Genomic DNA, 18667 nt, shown 5'->3' with positions numbered 1-18667 from the left:
ACCGACTAACTTTTAAAGGGCAAAGGCCATGTGGTTGAGCCTGGCCACACACAGGTGGCCAATGAGATTGTAACACGCAGAGAAAGCTGCGTTGTCATGCTAGGTCACACACGAGTGACCAATTGAATTACAATTTACCCTATAGTAGATATTTGAACCAGCCTATCACCTTGGTCAGAATTGGTGCCCAAAAGGCGCCCAAGGGTGGGGCTCACACTCCTTGGTAGCTAGCGAGACAAAACGTGCGCACCACCGATTGGATGTCTCCACCTGGCCCAACTTATCCCTGCATTCAGGCTCTGTTATCAGGGACTGGTCGACCACATTCTACTGGTTTCCTGGACTTGCTTTTAAGTAAGTTCCCCTGGGGGCGGGGAGGCAGGGTCAGTTTAAGTTTTACTGCATAAACAACAAAATGGCTGTTCCACCGAGGTGGAGCCGTTCTGGCTAAATAGGCCCTTACACTAATACTAAAACTTATTCAGTGTGTAAACCTGGCGATTCACAGACCTGTACCCCTGGGGATAAAAATATATTATATGTTTAAAAAAAATAAAATTAAAAAAAAATTACAATAGAAAAAAAAATACTAAAACTTATTCATTGTTTAACTGAAATTAAATTTAATGAGATGTCCTGAGTTTTTATTTGCGAAATCTGGCAAACTTATGTATTTCAGCTTCTTTCACTATCTTCATGAGTAGGAAAAATGTTCTGTGGAAACCCTGTCGCCCCTGGTCCTATTATGAAAGCTCCAAATCTACCATATTCTGAAAAGTCTCTGAGAAAAGAAAGCATACATTTTAAATAAAATTGGGCAATAGAATCAGAGATCAGCTATTCCTAACGTTAGAAGCGTTGTGTATTTTCTGATTATGCTTCTGTATTTGAAAAAAGGGGAAATGTGGTACAGTGAAAGAGAAGCAAGATAGCATTCACTGTTCTAAGGGGAGGGATGTGCCACTCAGTTTAGAGAAATAGTAAGATAATTCAGTAGGGATACCTTTTCCTTGCAGTTTGTTTTTTCTCAGGCATGCTTTGGATTGATGTCCCTCAGAATTTGGAAGATTCAGAGTTCCTGAACAAGCACCACCTTGAGGATGGTATTTAATTTTTTTTTCTGTCTTCTTTCCCATTGAAATAACGATCTCATTTTGATATGAGAAAAAGAGAAAGTATCCACAGTACAAGTTTTGTATTTTTCAGTTAGATTTTAAAAGGCATGCTTTTCCGGAATGCTGTCTAACTTTGATCAGATGACAAACGGCAGTGCAGTTTTTTATCGAGCACAGAAAGTACCCTCTGGAGCCAGGAGGCCAAGGATCCTCAGCGCTGCTGTTCACTGTGTGATCTAGAACATTCCAGCCAGCATCTCCAATCCCTAACATGGAGGGAGCATGAGATCCCTAAGGCTGTTTCCTGGTCATTGTCCTCTGGCTCCATAATGACCCAGGAACATTAGCAGCAGGTCTCCTTTGCAAATTTTCCCTTCCAAGATGTTAGATCAACTGGCTTTTTCCTATCTCGTTCTGCATCTTTCCCCTTTGCTCCATATAGTCAAAAGTAGGGAAAAGTTCTGTGAAAAACCCTGAAATAGCTACAGCCGAAAAGCCGACATGGAATCCACTGGGCTCCGCTGGGCCCACAGCCTGCCAAATACTTGTCATCAAGTCACCAGTAGGACATGGGAAGGAACCAATGCTCGGGTGACGGCGGCTCAGACTTGTGACTTGTGTCATTAACCTCCCCAGAGAACCCAGGCCAATGAGGAAGTCACTGGAAGAGCCCCTAGAATTCCAAAATACCAACTAGAGCAAAAATGTCCTCTGGGATGGCAGCCAGTTGACTGCCCATGTTCTGGCTGGGCTGGGAGCTCAAACCGTATCTGGCATCGACTTCTCAATCCTGCTCCCCAAAACCCCTTCGTTACTATGGCAACTCAAGAGAGCTCTTTGAAAGAACTCTGAGGCTGGGAAATTTTATTAATTGTGTGCTCTGGAATCAGTTCTGGGCATCACCCAAAATCTACAGGAAGTAGAATCCCAGACCTAGAAAAATGGCTCCTGGTGCCCATAGGCTCAAACTTCCCCAAACCGCCATTGTGTGTGCCACTTTCTGGTCCTTGAGATCACTTACCAAACCCAAAATAAGTGAATTGCTTAGTAGAGGACTAGCTCATGAAGAAAGTGCTTTCTACTTATCGGTACCATCAGAAGAGGAGTTCTTTCGTAACCATTTCCAGCTACCAAGCACTTCGAGTTGGACCTAAAGGCTTGGAAATCAAGGCGGCTCTGGCTTTACAGGATGGAGGCTTGTTCCCTCTTCTGACCCAGTCATGTACAAGTTCTCTGGGAGAATTACCCTTTGAAATACAGATTTATATAGCGCCTTAAATTCACTTTATTGCACATCTTAGAACTGACCTTACCTGTACAGCTTTCTCCTGGCACTGAATGGTGGAATGCGAAGTGCTCTGAAATACAGATTGTAATTTCCATTAAGAGAGAAAAAAATTCATGTCTTGGAGATAAGCCATCTGCAATATAAATCACAAGGTTACTGCATTTGGAATGCAGTGCTACTGTAATTTCGGTGAAGAGAAGAAAATAATACAGCTTTCTTTCTCAGGGAGCTTGCAGTTTCCAGCAGACTTTCACTTACACTAGCGGTTCTTTTTAAGTCTGCTAATATGTACTAAGGATCTATATCTGCTGAACTTCACACCAGGCACTGGAGCTATGTATATAAACAGACAATTAGGGGCACCTGGGTAGCTCAGGGGGTTAAGCCTCTGCCTTCAGCTCAGGTCATGATCTCAGGGTTCTGGGATCGAGCCCCGCATCAGGCTCTCTGCTCAGCGGGGAGCCTGCTTCCCCCTCTCTCTCTGCCTGCCTCTCTGCCTACTTCTGGTCTCTGTCTGTCAAATAAATAAATAAAATCTTAAAAAAAAAGTTTAAAAAAATAGACAATTAAAGTACAGTGCATTAAATGAAAGATATGTATGGTGTGTTGTGTGAACAATATGGAGAACTTAATCTTTTGAAGTAATGTTGATATTTCTATTTAATAGAGAAGAAAACTGAGGTCGAAGAGTTGATGTGAATGCTTCTTAAAGAGCAGGGCCTGCAGGGGAATCCATATTGAGTCAAGCCCACACTCTTCACAATGTCTCTGTACTGAATCTTTCTCACTTTCACTTTTCACTAAAAAATTACCAATGCAATGAGCTCAATCATTTTTTAACAGTGAGAATCAATTTCTTTTGTCCTAAACTCCTCTCCCATAAGCTTTCTCGTCTCTACAGTATGGTCCTGATTGAAAAATCTCACCCATAAGAAAATACGATAATCTGAACATCTAACAATGTTAGCTCTTCTCTGTATTCCATCAGCATGTGAAATCTTCTAAATGTTTTCCTCTGGAAATAGCAGCCTTGAGGCTGAACATCAGCAGTGCCTTAGTGTTAAACCCTGACCTGTGAGGACCCAGACTACTGACTGAGTGTAAGGAACAAGGTCTTAGTTACGTTTGAGGCATACATCATGCCAGAGGTTAGTCTTTTAGGAGAAGATCCTTCATACTGGAAGTAAGGGCACTTGAGTCAGTTGGCATGACTGGAATTTCTTTGGCCATGAATTTGAGTGTGATGGGTGGGGAAAAGTAGAGACATGTCTCCCATACTTTGGCAACCCAGCAGGTGGATGAGAAGGATTCCAAATAAAGGCCCATAAAGTGTATTAGTCCCTTGGAACTAGAATGTATCTCAAGCTACAATATTTTTTTAAATTAACATATAATGTATTATTTGTTTCAGGGATACAGGTCTGTGAATTATCAGTCTTACACAATTCACAGCACTCACCATAGCACATACTCTTTCCAATGTCAAGCTACATTATTAAGAACAGAATAAAGCTTGTAAGAATCAGCCTGTCCTGGGGCACCTGGGTAGCTCAGTCAGTTAAGCATCCAACTCTTGATTTTGGCTCAGAGTCCTGGGAAGGAGAGCCCTGTGTCAGCTCTGTGATCAGCATGGAGCCTGCTTGTCCCCTTCCCTCTACTCTTTTCCCACCCCTTTATCTCTCTCAAATAAATAAAGATCTTTAAAAAAAAAAAAAAAAGAATTAGCCTGTTCTGTATGCAGGCTATGGATTTTCAGATAGTAGCTTAAATTTATTGCTGTTCTAGGACACAGAAGGGAAGTATGGCATAAATTAGGAAGAGTGGGCAGAATTTATAAGTATTAGTGCTAGTCTTAGAAACATGCCGCAATCTTTGGGGAATTTCTAATCGTATGTAGAGCAACTGGGTCTGAACTAAAGAAAGGCACTCTCAGAACTCTGGGAACTATCCATGTTTCAATTTTTGCCCATGTTGAAGGAAGGAGAATTAATATCTACTAGTTAAAACTAGCAAACTCTTGGACTACAAACAGGAGTATTAGCAATCACTGATTTTTTCATTGTCTCTATAGTTCTGGTTATCCAGAATGCCACACAGCTGGAATCATACACTAGGTAGTTCTTTCAGACTGGCTACTTTAACTAAGACATACGCACTTAGGGATCCCCCATGTCTTCCCGTGACTTGGTAGCTCATTTCTTTCCAATGCAAGTAATATTGCATTGTATGGCTATACCACAATTTGTTTATCCATTCAGTCATTGAAGGACATCATGGTTGCTTCCAAGTTTTGGCAATTATGAACAAAGCTGCTAAAAAAATTTGTGCACACATTTTCACGTGGACATCTTTTCAATTCATTTGGTGATATACCAAGAAGTGCAATTACTGGTTTGGATGGTAAGAGTATGTTTGGTTTTGTAAAAAACTCTCAAATTGTCTTCCAAAGGGACTGTACCATTTTGTATTCTCACTAGCCGTGAGACACCACATCCACCAAACCACTGAGGGCTGTCCATTATTTAGATCTTAGCCATTCTAATATGCGTGCAGTGGTATCTCACTATTGATTTAATTTGTAATTCTCTAATGACAGATGATGACATATTTTCAAATGCTTATTTACCATCTCTATGTATTCTTTTTTTTTTTATTGGTTTCGGAGGTAGGACTTACTGATTCATCAGTTGCATATAACACTCAGTGTTCATTACATCATGTGTACTTAGTGATGTATCTGCTCAGATCTCTTGCCATTTTCAATTGGTTGGTTGTTGAGTTTTACGTTTCTTAAATTTATTTTGGACACAAATCCTTTATCAGATAAATGTCTTGCAAATATTCTCTCCCAGGCTGTGTTTTGTCTCTCCATTCTCTTAAAATTGTCTTTTGAAAGGAAGGGTCTCTAATTTTAATGAAGTCCAAGTTATCAATGTTTTCTTTCACTGATGTTGTATAAATGAGCCCGATAGTTATGCTGGCTTAAAATGGACCCAGGTTGTTTCTGTTTTACACAGGCTGAGACTATCAGCTCAAAGCCCGTGGGCACAAAACACAAACTCTTACACATGAAATCGTTTTAAACACAATCCAAATAAACATTGCTAGCCGTCCAGAGCCTACCTATTTTGCAAAACCTGTGCAACTGCACCTGACATCTAGTAATCATAAACAAGACAAACCGTGTAGCTATAAAAGACCAAACACTGCTGCTGCCCGTCAGAGATCTCTGACCCAGAGACTTCCCACCGTGCTGCTGAGCGACATCACCCGGACAAGTAGCCCCCTCTCTGATGTCCCCTTTTTTCCTAGGAGGTCCTTGTCCTCATTCCTTTTCTGGGTGATGACCTGTGCCACTGGCTCTGGAAAGTCCCTTGTTGGAAAGGACTTCCTCTCTAATGCAGTCTATGAATGACTTCTTGTGTGTTATTACTCCTTATGACTCTGTCTCTTCCTTAATTACTCCCAAGTCCTCAAATTTACCATGTTTATCCAAAAACTCATTGTCAAATCCTAAGTCACCTAGACTATCTCTTGCATTGTCTTCTAGAAGTTTACAGGTTTGATTTTTAAAGTTAGGTTTATGATCAATTTCAAGTTAATGTTTACGGAAGTGTAGACATGCTCTGTGTCTACACTAATGCTTTTGCATGTGGATATCCTGTTGTTCTAGCACTTTTTGTTGGAAACACTGCCCTTTCTCCATCAAATTGTGCTTACTCCTTTGTCAAAGATCAGTTGACTGTCTTCATGTGGGTTTATTTCTGGGCTCTTTATTCTGCTCCATTGATCTACTTCTCTCTTCTTGCACCAGCCCCACACTTCCTGATTATTGTCTTGGAGTCAGTGTCAGTCTTGTGACTTTGTTCTTCTGGGTCTTTTGTCCCTCCCTATAAACTTGACATTCAGTCGATCATGCACAAAATACCTTCCTGGTATTGCAGTATGCTTTCATCCACAACACCTCTCATAACGTGCTTATCCAAGCAATCAGTACTCCAGTGAGGAGTCATTGTCTTCCAGTCATTTCTCTTAGGTTTTCCTGTTGTCTCCTTTTTCTGATACTAACTGCTCTTTTTCAATACCTTTGTCTTGGCTAGTCCTTTCAGAGCAATAATAAGTACAAACTGCACGTGTAGGCATCTCTACCTTGTTTCTCTATTTGATTATAATGTGATTATTATTTTACCTCTCAGTTTAGTGTTGCTGTTAGTTTCAGACAGATCTTTCATCCTGTTTTGTCAGTTTCTTTCCATGCTTTCCTGAAAGTATTTATTCTTGATCTCATCCACTAGATATTGACTTTTACTAAGTTCTGCTTTTGCATCTCTGAAAATGACTATGTGATTTATGTTGTCATGTTAACATAATCATATCTGTCAACCTATCCCTCAATCTTGAATTCTCCTTGAATTCCTAGTTTAAACCTTTCTGGCATTAATCTGGGGAGTTCTTTATTTTAGTGGATCCAGCATTTAACTTGTTAATGTTTGATTTAATATTTTTGCACTTATATTCATAAGTGTGATTGAAAGTAAATTAGAAAATAATCTTTGCCTTTGTCTATACTCTTAAACACTTTAAATAAGGATTGTTTGTTTCTCGATGACTTGAGAAACATTGTCTATGAAACTGTCTGGACTCAACGCTTTTGTAGGGAGTCATCCTCTGATAACACTCTTCCCATTTATTGTCTGATGAATATCTTATTTAAGATTTTAAGGCATGAATTTGTATTCAATGTAGGACATTTGTATTTTCCAAGAAGACTGCTCATTTCAACTTTAATTTCAAATATTTAAATAAGGAGTTTTTTTTTAATTTTTAAAAAAATTTTTAAATTTCTTTTCAGCGTAACAGTATTCATTGTTTTTTGCACCACACCCAGTGCTCCATGCAATCCATGCCCTCTCTAATACCCACCACCTGGTTCCCCCAACCTCCCACCCCCCGCCCCTTCAAAGCCCTCAGATTGTTTTTCAGAGTCCATAGTCTCTCATGGTTCACCTCCCCTTCCAATTTCCCTCAACTCCCTTCTCCTCTCCATCTCCCCTTGTCCTCCATGCTATTTGTTATGCTCCACAAATAAGTGAAACCATATGATAATTGACTCTCTCTGCTTGACTTATTTCACTCAGCATAATCTCTTCCAGTCCCATCCATGTTGCTACAAAAGTTGGGTATCCATCCTTTCTGATGGAGGCATAATACTCCATAGTGTATATGGACCACATCTTCCTTATCCATTCGTCCATTGAAGGGCATCTTGGTTCTTTCCACAGTTTGGTGACCGTGGCCATTGCTGGAGTTTTGTGGAGAATTATCTTATAGTTTAGAAAATCTGTTTTTATATGTCCTTACCCTTGTGATTTTTTCATTTTTTGCGGTTTCATTTTTAATATTTAATTTATTTTTATTGAGGTACAGTTGACATACAAAGTTGTATTAATTTCAGGTGTACAACATAGGAATTTGACAATTCTGCATGTTACACAATGCTCACCATCATAAATTTAGCCACCATCTGTCACCATACAAAGTTATTACAATATTATTGTATATTCCTTATGCTGTACTTTTTCATCCTCATAACTTATTTATTCTCATTATTATTTCTATTGCTATTTACTGTCTCTTGGTGAAATTTCACAAGAACCAGATTTGATAACCATTTTAAGTCAATTTTATTGTATTTTCCCTTTAAATTCATTATAATTAGACTTTTCTTTTTGCTGGCTAGGGTTTTATTTCATTTTTTTTGGTATCTGAAGTTGAATGTCCAGTTCACCTACCCTCATTAGTTCATGTGTAATAAGAAAATCACCAAAAGCTATAATTTCTTCTGATACAGCTTTATTAGCATTTAATTTTCTGTATGTAATGTTCTCATTGTGACTGATTTCTTTTTCAATATACACGAAGAAAGTGTATTCTTTGTAGAAAAATGAGAAAAGGAAAAAAAACAAATGACCCATAGTTTCACCAGCTATAACATCTGTTACTTTGGTTTTGACAACACATTTTGTTAAAATGCCTGAATGTCAAAACCCATAATAAACAGGGTTAAAAGGGCAAAGTGGGAGAAAATGTCTGCAATATATATGAGGAAGTTGAATAGTTTTGGTATAAAATCAGCCCTTGGAAAGCTTTAAGAAAGGACAGAGTACCCATCAGGTATGTTGGTCTAAAATAGATTTTTTTAAAAATCAGTTTTATCTAGTAAACAAAAGAGTGCAAATTACAACCACAGTGACAAATCTTTTTTGCCTATAAATTAGCAAAGATATTTTCCCCCTCTAGTTATAATCTCCAAAGTTGGCAAAGTGGTGGATAAATTGGCTGTTTGTCAACTTTTAGTAAAAAACTGAAAATAGTGGCGCCTGCGTGGCTCAGATGGTTAAGTCTCTGCCATTGGCTCAGGTCATGATCCCAGGGTCCTTGGATCCAGCTGGCATCAGGCTCCCTGCTCAGCGGGGAGTCTGCTTCTCCCTCTCTCTCTGCCCCACCCTTAGCTTCTGCTGGCTTTTTCTCAAATACATAGATAAAATCTCTTTTAAAAACCCTGAAAATAAATTTTAAAAATGTATATATCCTCAGGAAATCACTGCCAATGTACCAAAGATTTAGCTACACAGATATTGTCATAAACATCATATCATAAACAACCTCAATGCTAAACAATGTTAAACAATGAGGGCTGATTGATTTCACTATCGTAAGCTAAATGGAGGAATTAGACAGTTTTTACAAGTGACACTGAAGAAAATATTTAAAAAGGGAAGGATTGTCATGATATTCTGAATACCCAAACACATTTGTTGCATGATTTCATTTTGGAAATATAAAGATATTGTAACTTATTTGCATTTGAAATGCTTATGCACACATATATTATGGATAATTTTTCTCGTTCTCTTTCTCTTCTTTCTCTATTCCCTCCTCCTTTTCTGCTTAATGTAAAATTTAGGAAAAAGCAAAAATTAGGATATATAAAAATTGCCCATGTTGTCTTCAGAAAAATATTTTCATAAATATTCCAGGATTTTTGTTGCTGTTGTTATATATTATGTTTTCTTTGTTTTTAAAAAGATTTCTTTCTTCTTCTTCTTCTTTTTTTTTTTTACAGCAGTTTTAGGTTCACAGCAAAATTAAAAGGGAGGTGCAGAGAGTTCCCATATATTCCTTGCCATACACATGCACAATCTCTTCCATCAGCAACATGTTCCAACAAAGTGATACATTGTTATAATTGATGAAATTTATTCCAGGCTTTTTCACATAACATTGTTTGTTGTACCTTCAGATTTGGCAATTAGAAAGTCACTGTGATCATGTCTACCACAGACATTTCGGAAGAAGGGTGAGGACAGAGTCTATTGGAACTGAGAAGAGCTCTGTGCACACAAAGACATACAACCCAAGAGCAGACAACTATTTGAAAAAGTTTAGTGAAAAAAGATAGAGATGTAAAGATAGAATCATTGGTAGAGAAGAGTTCTTGAAGGCAAAATTCATATCCATTTCTGGCCTCTGCAATTCTTGGCTCATTAAATGTTGAATTGGTTTAAATTCATTTCATAAGACTTAAATGTCTTTCAAAGACTTAAGTTAGCTAAAAGCAGACATTCACAGTTTTCTTTATATCCTCCCAGAATATCTACCATGTTCTTTTTGTTTAATGAGTGCTTTTATTTTTCATTCAATTTTTTTTTTATATAATTGCAGATTCACTTGAAGTTTAAGAAATAATGCAGAGATCCCACATGCACTTTACGGAATTCCCCACAATGATAACATTAGCAGAACGATAGTATCATATCACAAGCAGGATATTGACTGATAGGTAATTTGCTGGTCTTATTCAGATTTCCTCAGTTAATTACTTGTACTCATTTGTGCATGTGTATGTGTTCTATACAACTTTATCATCTATTTATGTTTGGGTGTCCATAACCACAGTTGAAATACTAAACCATCACCATGAAGATACCTCATGTTACATTTATAGCAAAGCCACTTCCGTCCTGCCACCCCCCTCCCCTATGCCGCATTTCCATGTATCTGAAAACCACTAGTCTGTTTCCATTTCTGAAATTTTGTCATTTCAAAAGTGTTATATAAATTGAATCATACAGTAGTAAACTTTTTGGATTGATGTTTCTCCCCCAGCAAAATTCACCAGAGATTTTCTAAATTGTTGTGTTGTATGTATCAATAGTTCATTCTTTTTATTGCTGAGTAGCATTCCATGGCATTGGATGTATCATGGTATACTGATTACCTGTAAAAGGACATCTGGGCTGATTCCAGTTTTGGACTATTATGAATAAACTGCTATGGATGTTTGTGTATGGGTTATTGGGTAAACATAATTTTTTATTTCTCTGGAATAAATGCTGAAGACTGCCATCACTGGGTTATGTGGTCATTGCATTTTTAGTCTTATAAGAAACTGCCAAACTTCTTTTCAGAGTGACTGTACAATTTTACATTTCCACCAGCAATGTGTGAGTGCTCCAGCTTCTTCATATTCTCACCAGCAGCTGGTGTTGTCAACATTTCCTATTTCTGCCATTCTGATAGGTATGCAGTGATACCACTTTGCAGTCTTGATTTGCATTTCCTTGATGCCTAGGGATGTTTGATATCTTTTTTTTTGTATATCCTTTTCTGTGTTCATGAGTTTTGCCATTATCTAACTGGACTTTTTAAAAATGTTGATTTTGAGAGTTCTTTATATCTTCAGGATACTACTCCCTTGTCAAATATGTAGTTTGCAAATATTTCCTCCAAAGATGGAGCTTTTCTTTTCATCCTCTTCACAAGGTCTTTTGCATAGCAAAAGTTTTTAATTTTGATGAAGTCAAATTTATCATTTTTTCTCTAATGGACTGTGCTTTTTGTGTTAAGTTTAAGGACTTTTTACTTCATCTTAGATCTTGACAATTATCTTCTTTTCCCCTAAGAATTGAATAGTTTCACATTTTGTGTTTTGTTCTCAATCTACTGTGACAAAGAGGTTCATATTGTTTGCTTTAGATGTCCAATTGCTCCAACATCCCTTGTTGAAAGGCTGTCCTTTCTCCATTAAATTGCTTTGAATTGATGTCAAAAATTAGGTGAGCATATTTGTGTGGGTCTGGATTCTCTCTTCTGTTCCATTGATGTATGTATCTATTTCTCCACCAATACCACAATGTCCTGAAAACCATGGCTATTCAATATACCTTAATTTGGGGGACAGTTATTCCTATACTTCATATTTTTTTTGTCAAGATCATTTTAGCTATTCTAGGACCTGCACATTTCTAGATAATTTTTGGAATAAACTTGTGAATAGCCACAAAAAAACCTTGCTGGGACTTTGATAGAAATGGCATTAAATGGAAAGACAATTTGGTGGTGATTGACATCTTTATGTTGAGTCTTGAACTCAAGACTCCGTTACTTTTTTTTTTTTAGATCCTCTTTGATTTCTTTCATTAGTATTTTGTTATTTTTAGCATACAGATCCTGTACATGTTTTAAGTTTATACCTAATTTCTTCATGTACTTTGGAGCCACTGTAAATGGTATTGTGCTTTTAATTTTGGTATCTTTGTGTTTAAGTATTAGAAATGAGATTGACTTTTGTCAGTTCATCTTCTTTCTGAAACATTGTTGAGTGCATTATTATTATTATTTTTAATTTTGTAGATTCCTTGGGATTTTCTGTCCATCTGAAAATCCCATTCCTTGGGATTTTCATACCATCTGCAAATAGAGATGGTTTTATTTCTTCCTTTCCAATTGTATGACTATATTTATTTTCTTCTGTCATTATTGGAGTGACTAAATCTTCCAATATATGTTAAATAGGAGTGATGAGACATCCTTGCCTTGTTCCTGATCTTAGGGGGAAAGTATTCAGTCTTTCACAATTAATTATAACGTTATCTGTGGTTTTGTAAATGCTCTTTATCCAGTTGAGATAGTTCTTCCCCTCTGCTTTCATCTTGCTTGCTGAGATTTTTGTTTTGTTTTATTTTGTTTTGCATAAATGGGTGTTGGACTTTGGCAAACACTTTTCTGCATCAACTGATATGATCATATATTTTTTTCCTTAAAAATGTGATTTCATGGATTACATTAATTGTTCTGAATGTTGAGCCAATCTTGCATACTTAGAATAAATACCACTGGATCGTGCCATATGATTCTTTTTATACAGTGTTGTATTCTATTTGCTAATATTTTGTTGAAGTTTCTTGCAACTTAAGTTATGAGAGATTTTGGTCTGTAGTTTTGCCTTCTGTACTGTCTTTGTCTTTTTGGTATTGGAATAATATTGACCTCATACAATGAGTTGGAAAGTATTCCTTCCTTTTTTTAATTTCATGGAAGATGTGTAAAACTGATGTTAATTCTTCTTTAAGTATTTCGTGGAATTCTCTACTAAAATCATGAGGTCTAGGAGATTTAGGAGGGAGTTAATTACAAATTCAGTTCATTTAATGCTTATAGTTATTCACATTACCTATATTACATTAGTTGCATTTTAGTAGTGTGATTTTTGAGGAGTTGGCTCATTTTGATTCAGTTGTCAAATTTATGAGTATAAAACTGGTTTGTAATATTCTTTATTAGCTCTTTGATGTCTGCAGGATCTATAGGATAATCTTCATTTTTTAAAATATTGGTCATTTATATCTTCTCTTTTTAAATATTTGTTAAACTTGCTAGTAATTTATCAATTTTAATCATTTTTTCTGAGGAACCAGTTTTTTTTCCTATTATTTTCTTATTTTCAATTTCACTTATTAGCTCTTATCTTTATTTCCTTCTAACTGCTTGCTTTGGGTTCATATTGCTTTTCTGTTTCTAGTGTCTGGAGGTAGGAATTTGAGATATTGTCTTGAGTTTTTTTTATATTTTTAAATTTAAGCTTCTGTGCTATGAACTTCCCTCTTAGCACTGTGATAGCTGGATCTTACATATTTTTATGTGTTGTATTTGCATTTTTATTTCTTTATATGTAATTTTTATTTCTTTTGAGGTATCTATTTTTACCTGTAGATTACTTAGAAGTGTATTGTTTCATTTCCATGTGTTCAGATATGCTTCTTTTGTCTTTCTATTACTGATTCTAGTTTGATTTCATTGTGGTCAAAGAACATGCTTTGTATGATTTCAGTTCTTTTAAATTTGTTGTTTGTCCAAACAGGTACGATTTATCTTGGTAAATGTTTCATGTGAACCTGAGAAGAATGCATCTTCTGTTATTGGATGGAGTGTTCTATATATGCCAATTAGAGTCTGTTGGCTGATTGTGTCATTGAAATTTCTATATTCTTGCTGATTTTTTTTGTCCAATGCTATTATTAGTAGCTGAAAGAGAGCACTAAAGTTTTTAACTGTAATTGAGGATTTTTCTTCTTTTTCTGTCAAGTTTTGTTTCAATATTTTGAATCTCTGTTTTCTGGTACTTACCCATTTAGGATTATTATGTCTTCCTGGTGGATTATATTTTTTTCCATTATGAAATTCTAGTACTCTCTACTTCCAGTAATTTCCTTTACTCTGATGTTTGCTTTATCAAATATTAATATAGCCACTCCCACCTATTATTCTAAATATTTTAATATTATTATTCATTTTTATTTTAAATTATTATTTGTGTTATTTATCTTTTTCTATCATTTTCCTTTTAACTAAACTATGTCATGGAATTTTAACTGAGTTTCATTTAATAGCATATAATTGGGTAATTATTTTAATTTTTTATAACAGTATTCATATTTTGGTAATTAAACTGTTTACTTTTAAGATAATTATTGAAACATCAATGCTTAAGTCTGCCATTATCTTATGTATTTTCTCTGGTGCTCATTCCTTTGTGTCTTTTTTACCTTTCATTGGGTTAGTTGAACTCTTTTGTTAGAAATCCATCTTTATTTATATATAATTTTTTAAGACTTAATTTTTTTGCTGTAGTTTAAGGTTCACTACAAAATTGAGAGAGAGCACAGAGATTTCATATCCACTCCCCACTCCCAGACAAGCATAGCCCCCATTATCAATATTTCTCAGTATGGGGCACATTTGTTATAATTGACAGACCTACACTGAGACATCATAATAACCCAAACACCATAGTTTATTTTATGGTTTACTCTTGGTGTTGTACATTCTATGGGTTTGGACAAATATGTAATGACATATAAATATTATTATAATGCCATACAAAGTATTTTCACTGCCATAAAACTGCTATTTACTTTGTTATTCCTCCTATTCCTGCCAACTACTGATTTCCTTTTACTCTCCATAATTTTGCCTTGTAGCTGGAATCATGTAGTATGTAGCTGGAATCATGTAGTATACAGTCTTTTCAGATTAGCTTCTGCACTTATTAATATGTATTTAAGGTCTCTCCATGGCTTTTCATGGCTTGGTAGCTAATTTCTTTTTAGTACTGAATAATATTCCATTGTCTGGATGTACCACAGTTTCTTTCTTTCTTTTTTTTTTTTTAAGATTTTATTTATTTATTTGACAGACAGAGATCACAAGTAGACAGAGAGGCAGGCAGAGAGAGAGTGAGGGAAGCAGGCTCCCTGATGAGCAGAGAGCCCGATGCGGAACTTGATTCCAGGACCCTGAGATCATGACCTGAGCCAAGGGCAGCGGCTTAACCCCCCGAGCCACCCAGGCACCCCATCCACAGTTTCTTTATCCATTCACCCACTGAAGGACATCTTACTTGCTTCCAAGTTTTGGCAATTATGAATAAAGCTAATATAAACATTTGTATGTAGTTTTTCTGTGTGTGTATGGATATGTTATTTATTTATTTATTTATTTATTTATTTGAGAGAGACACAGAGGGAAGTGGGGATGGGCAGAGTGAGGGGCATAGAAGAGGAAGGAGCAGAGGGAGACGAAGAGGAAGAGAATCTCAAGCAAGTTCCCTGCTGAACATGGAGCCTGACTCAGGGCTCTATCTCAAGACCCTGAGATTATGACCCAAGCTGAAACCAAGAGTTGGACTCTTAACCAACTGAGCCACCCAGATGCCCCTGTGTGGATATAAGTTTTTAATTCATTTGGGCAAATATCAAGGAGTGAAATTGTTATATCATGTGGTAAGAGTATATTTAGTTTTATGAGAAACTGCCAAACTATCTTCTTAAGTAGCTATACTGTTTTGCATTCCTACTATCAATGAATGATTGTTCCTATCACTCCATATCCACCACAGCATTTAGTGTTGTCAGTGTTGACAAGGTCTTCCAGTACAATATTGAAAAAGAGCATTAAGGACATTCTTGTCTTGTACATAATCTGTAGTGTTTTCATTCTTATTCATCAAATACATGTACAGTGGTATTTTATTATTGTTTTAATTTGCAATTCCTTAATGATGTATGATGTATGATGTTTCAAGTGTTTGTTTTACATCCATGTATCTTTTTTGGAGAGGTATTTGTTAAGATCTTTGGCCCATTTTTTATTTTATTTATTTATTTATTTAAGATTTCTTTATTTATTTTAGAGACAGAGTCCACACAAGCAGGGGGAGGGGCAAAGAGAGAAGGAGAGAATCTCAAGGAGGTTCTAACTCCTCACTGAGTGTGGAGCCCAATGCAGGGCTTGAATTCACCACTCTGAGATCATGACCTGAGATGAAATCAAAAGTTGATTTCATAACTGACTGAGCCACCCAGGCACCCTTGGCCCATTTTTTAATTGGTTGTTGGTATCCTATATTGTTGAGTTTTAAGAGTTCTTAACACATTTTGGATATTTTATCAAGTGCATCTTTTGCAAATATTTTTTCCCATTCTGTGGTTTTTCTTCTCATTTTCTTGATCTCTCTTTCATAGAGCAGAAATGTTTATTTTGATGAAATCCAGCTCGTCAGGTGTTAGAATCAGTTTGTCATATCCACAAAATAACTGGCTGAGATTTTGATTGAGATTGCTCTAAATCTACAGATCAAGTTGTAAAGAACTGACATTTTAATAAATATTAGGTCTTCCTGTACATGAATGTGGAATATCTCTCCATTTATTTAGTTCTTTGATTTTAATCACAGAGTCTCATAGTTTTCCTTATATAGGGTTTATACATATTTTGTTAGATTTAAACTTAAGTATTTATTTTTGGAGGGGCTAATGTAAATGGTAATGTGTTTTTAATTTTTAATGTCACTTGTTTATTGCTGGTATCTTAGAAAGCAATTGACTTCTATATATTAACCTTATATTCTACAAGCTTGCTATAATCTCTTATTAGTTCCCGGAGTTTTTGTTGGTTCTTTTGGGCTTTCTACATAGACAATCATGTCATGTATGGAAAAAAAAGGCAATTATACATATTCCTTCATGGTATTTATTTTATTTCCTTTTTTTGCATTTTGCATTAACAAAGTCTTCCAGTACAATATTGAAAAAGAGCATTAAGGACATTCTTGTCTTGTACATAATCTTAGTGGGAAACTTCAAATTTCTCAATACTAAGTATGATGTTAGCTATAGGGTTCTATATATATTCTTTTTTTCTCCAGCAGATTTATTATTTTTTGAAAGGAATGGATTTTGAGTAGCATAAACATAGGGAATGAAGTATGGAATAGAAAATAGGGGTGCCTGGGTGGCTCAGTGGGTTAAAGCTTCTGCCTTTGGCCCAGGTCATGATCCCAGGGTCCTGGGATCCAGCCCTGCATTGGGCTCTCTGCTCAGCAGGGAGCCTGCTTCCTCCTCTCTCTCTCTGCCTGCTTCTCTGCCTACTTGTGATCTCTGTCTGTCAAATAAATAAAATAAAATCTTTTAAAAAAGTAAAATAAAATAAATATAAAGGTAAGCTATTTTGCTGTTTTATCATCACAACAAATTCATACAGAGAATGTCTCATACAAAACAACACAATAAAGGTTCAAAGATCAAGGTGTTCCCTTAGGCAAGATGGAGGATTTCAGTATTTGAAATTTAGACTGCAGTCCTTGTCTTTGGGTGGATCACTGGGTGGGTGACACAGTTCATGGTTTTAATCAGATTTGAACAGAAGAATGGCCACTTGGCCCAGATAGAAGTAGTTGAAGCATTTGGTTTCATTTGTCATATAACTACTGAAGTTTCTCACCATGATGCAGTCCCAGGTGGGGTTGTATTCCTTGTCAAACTCCTTTTTCATATAGGCCACAATGTCCCTCTCTATGTTGTATTTCTCCAGTGCCTGAGTTGTACATTCTACCCACTCCTGTTGCATCTCCTCCAAGATGCTGGCATTTTTTATCAGGGCCTTTTGGTTGCACATGATTACCATGGAGTAGGGGCTAGTCAATAGCAATGGTCTTGAGGGGTGGGAGGGCTGGTGACACTCAGACCCAGCAGGAGCTGTCCTCACTTGGGTCTTTGTTTATATTCTTTAAAAAGTTGAGGAACTCCTCCCTATTCCTAGTTTACCGCAATTTTCATCATGAATCTTTGTTGAATTTTGTCAAATGCTTTACCTGCATCTATTGATATCATCATGTGATTTTTCTTCTTTAGTTGGTTAATGGGATTGACTATAATAGTTGATATTTTAATGTTGGGGCATCCTTGCATATCTGGGATAAATACCACTTGGTCAGGTGTATAGTTCTTTTTTTTTTTACACTGCTGGATTCTATTTGCAAATCTTTTGTTGAGAATATGCTTAGCTATGTTCATGAGAAATATGGGTTAATAGTGTTCTATTTTTTTGCAATGTCTTTGTTCAGTCTTGGTATTAGGGTAATAGTGGCTTCATAGAATGGAGGTAGGAAGTATTTCCTCTGTTTCTATCTTCTGAAAGAGATTGCAAAGAATTTGGTGTAAATTTCTTCTTTAAATGTTTGGTAGAATTCACCAGGGAATGCATCTGGGGCTGGTGCTTTTTGTTATGGAAGATTAGTAATTCTATTTTATTTTATTTTATTTATTTATTTATTTTAAGAAAGTGAGAGTGTGTGAGCAGGGTAGGTGGGGTAAGGTGGATAGGGTGGGGTGGGGAATCAGAGAGAGAGTGAGACCTAGACAGAGAGAGCGAATCTTAAACAGACTCCATGCTCAACAGCCTGATACAGGGCGCAATCTCACAACCCTGAGATCACAACTGGAGCCAAAATCAAGAGTAGGATGCTTAACCAACTGAGCCACCCAGGCATCCCAGAAAAATTAGTAATTCTTGGTAAGATTAATTTATATTTTTTAAAGATTTTATTTATTTATTTGACAGAGAGAGAGAGAGAGAGAGATCA

At 36.3% G+C, this 18667-nt stretch overlaps 1 protein-coding gene across 1 annotated transcript; it reads right to left on the bottom strand.

Moving 5' to 3' along the window:
- Positions 1–17430: 17430 nt before the first annotated feature.
- Positions 17431–17700, bottom strand: LOC111156352 (dynein light chain 1, cytoplasmic-like). The gene has a single exon (XM_022517144.1). The coding sequence runs from the start codon at positions 17698–17700 to the stop codon at positions 17431–17433; it is 270 nt and encodes an 89-aa protein (XP_022372852.1).
- Positions 17701–18667: the final 967 nt, after the last annotated feature.

This window comes from Enhydra lutris, unplaced genomic scaffold, assembly GCF_002288905.1.
Source record: "Enhydra lutris kenyoni isolate GAN:26980312 unplaced genomic scaffold, ASM228890v2 scaffoldscaffold3, whole genome shotgun sequence".
NCBI lineage: Eukaryota > Metazoa > Chordata > Mammalia > Carnivora > Mustelidae > Enhydra > Enhydra lutris.
This window is presented reverse-complemented; position numbering and strand designations above follow the sequence as displayed.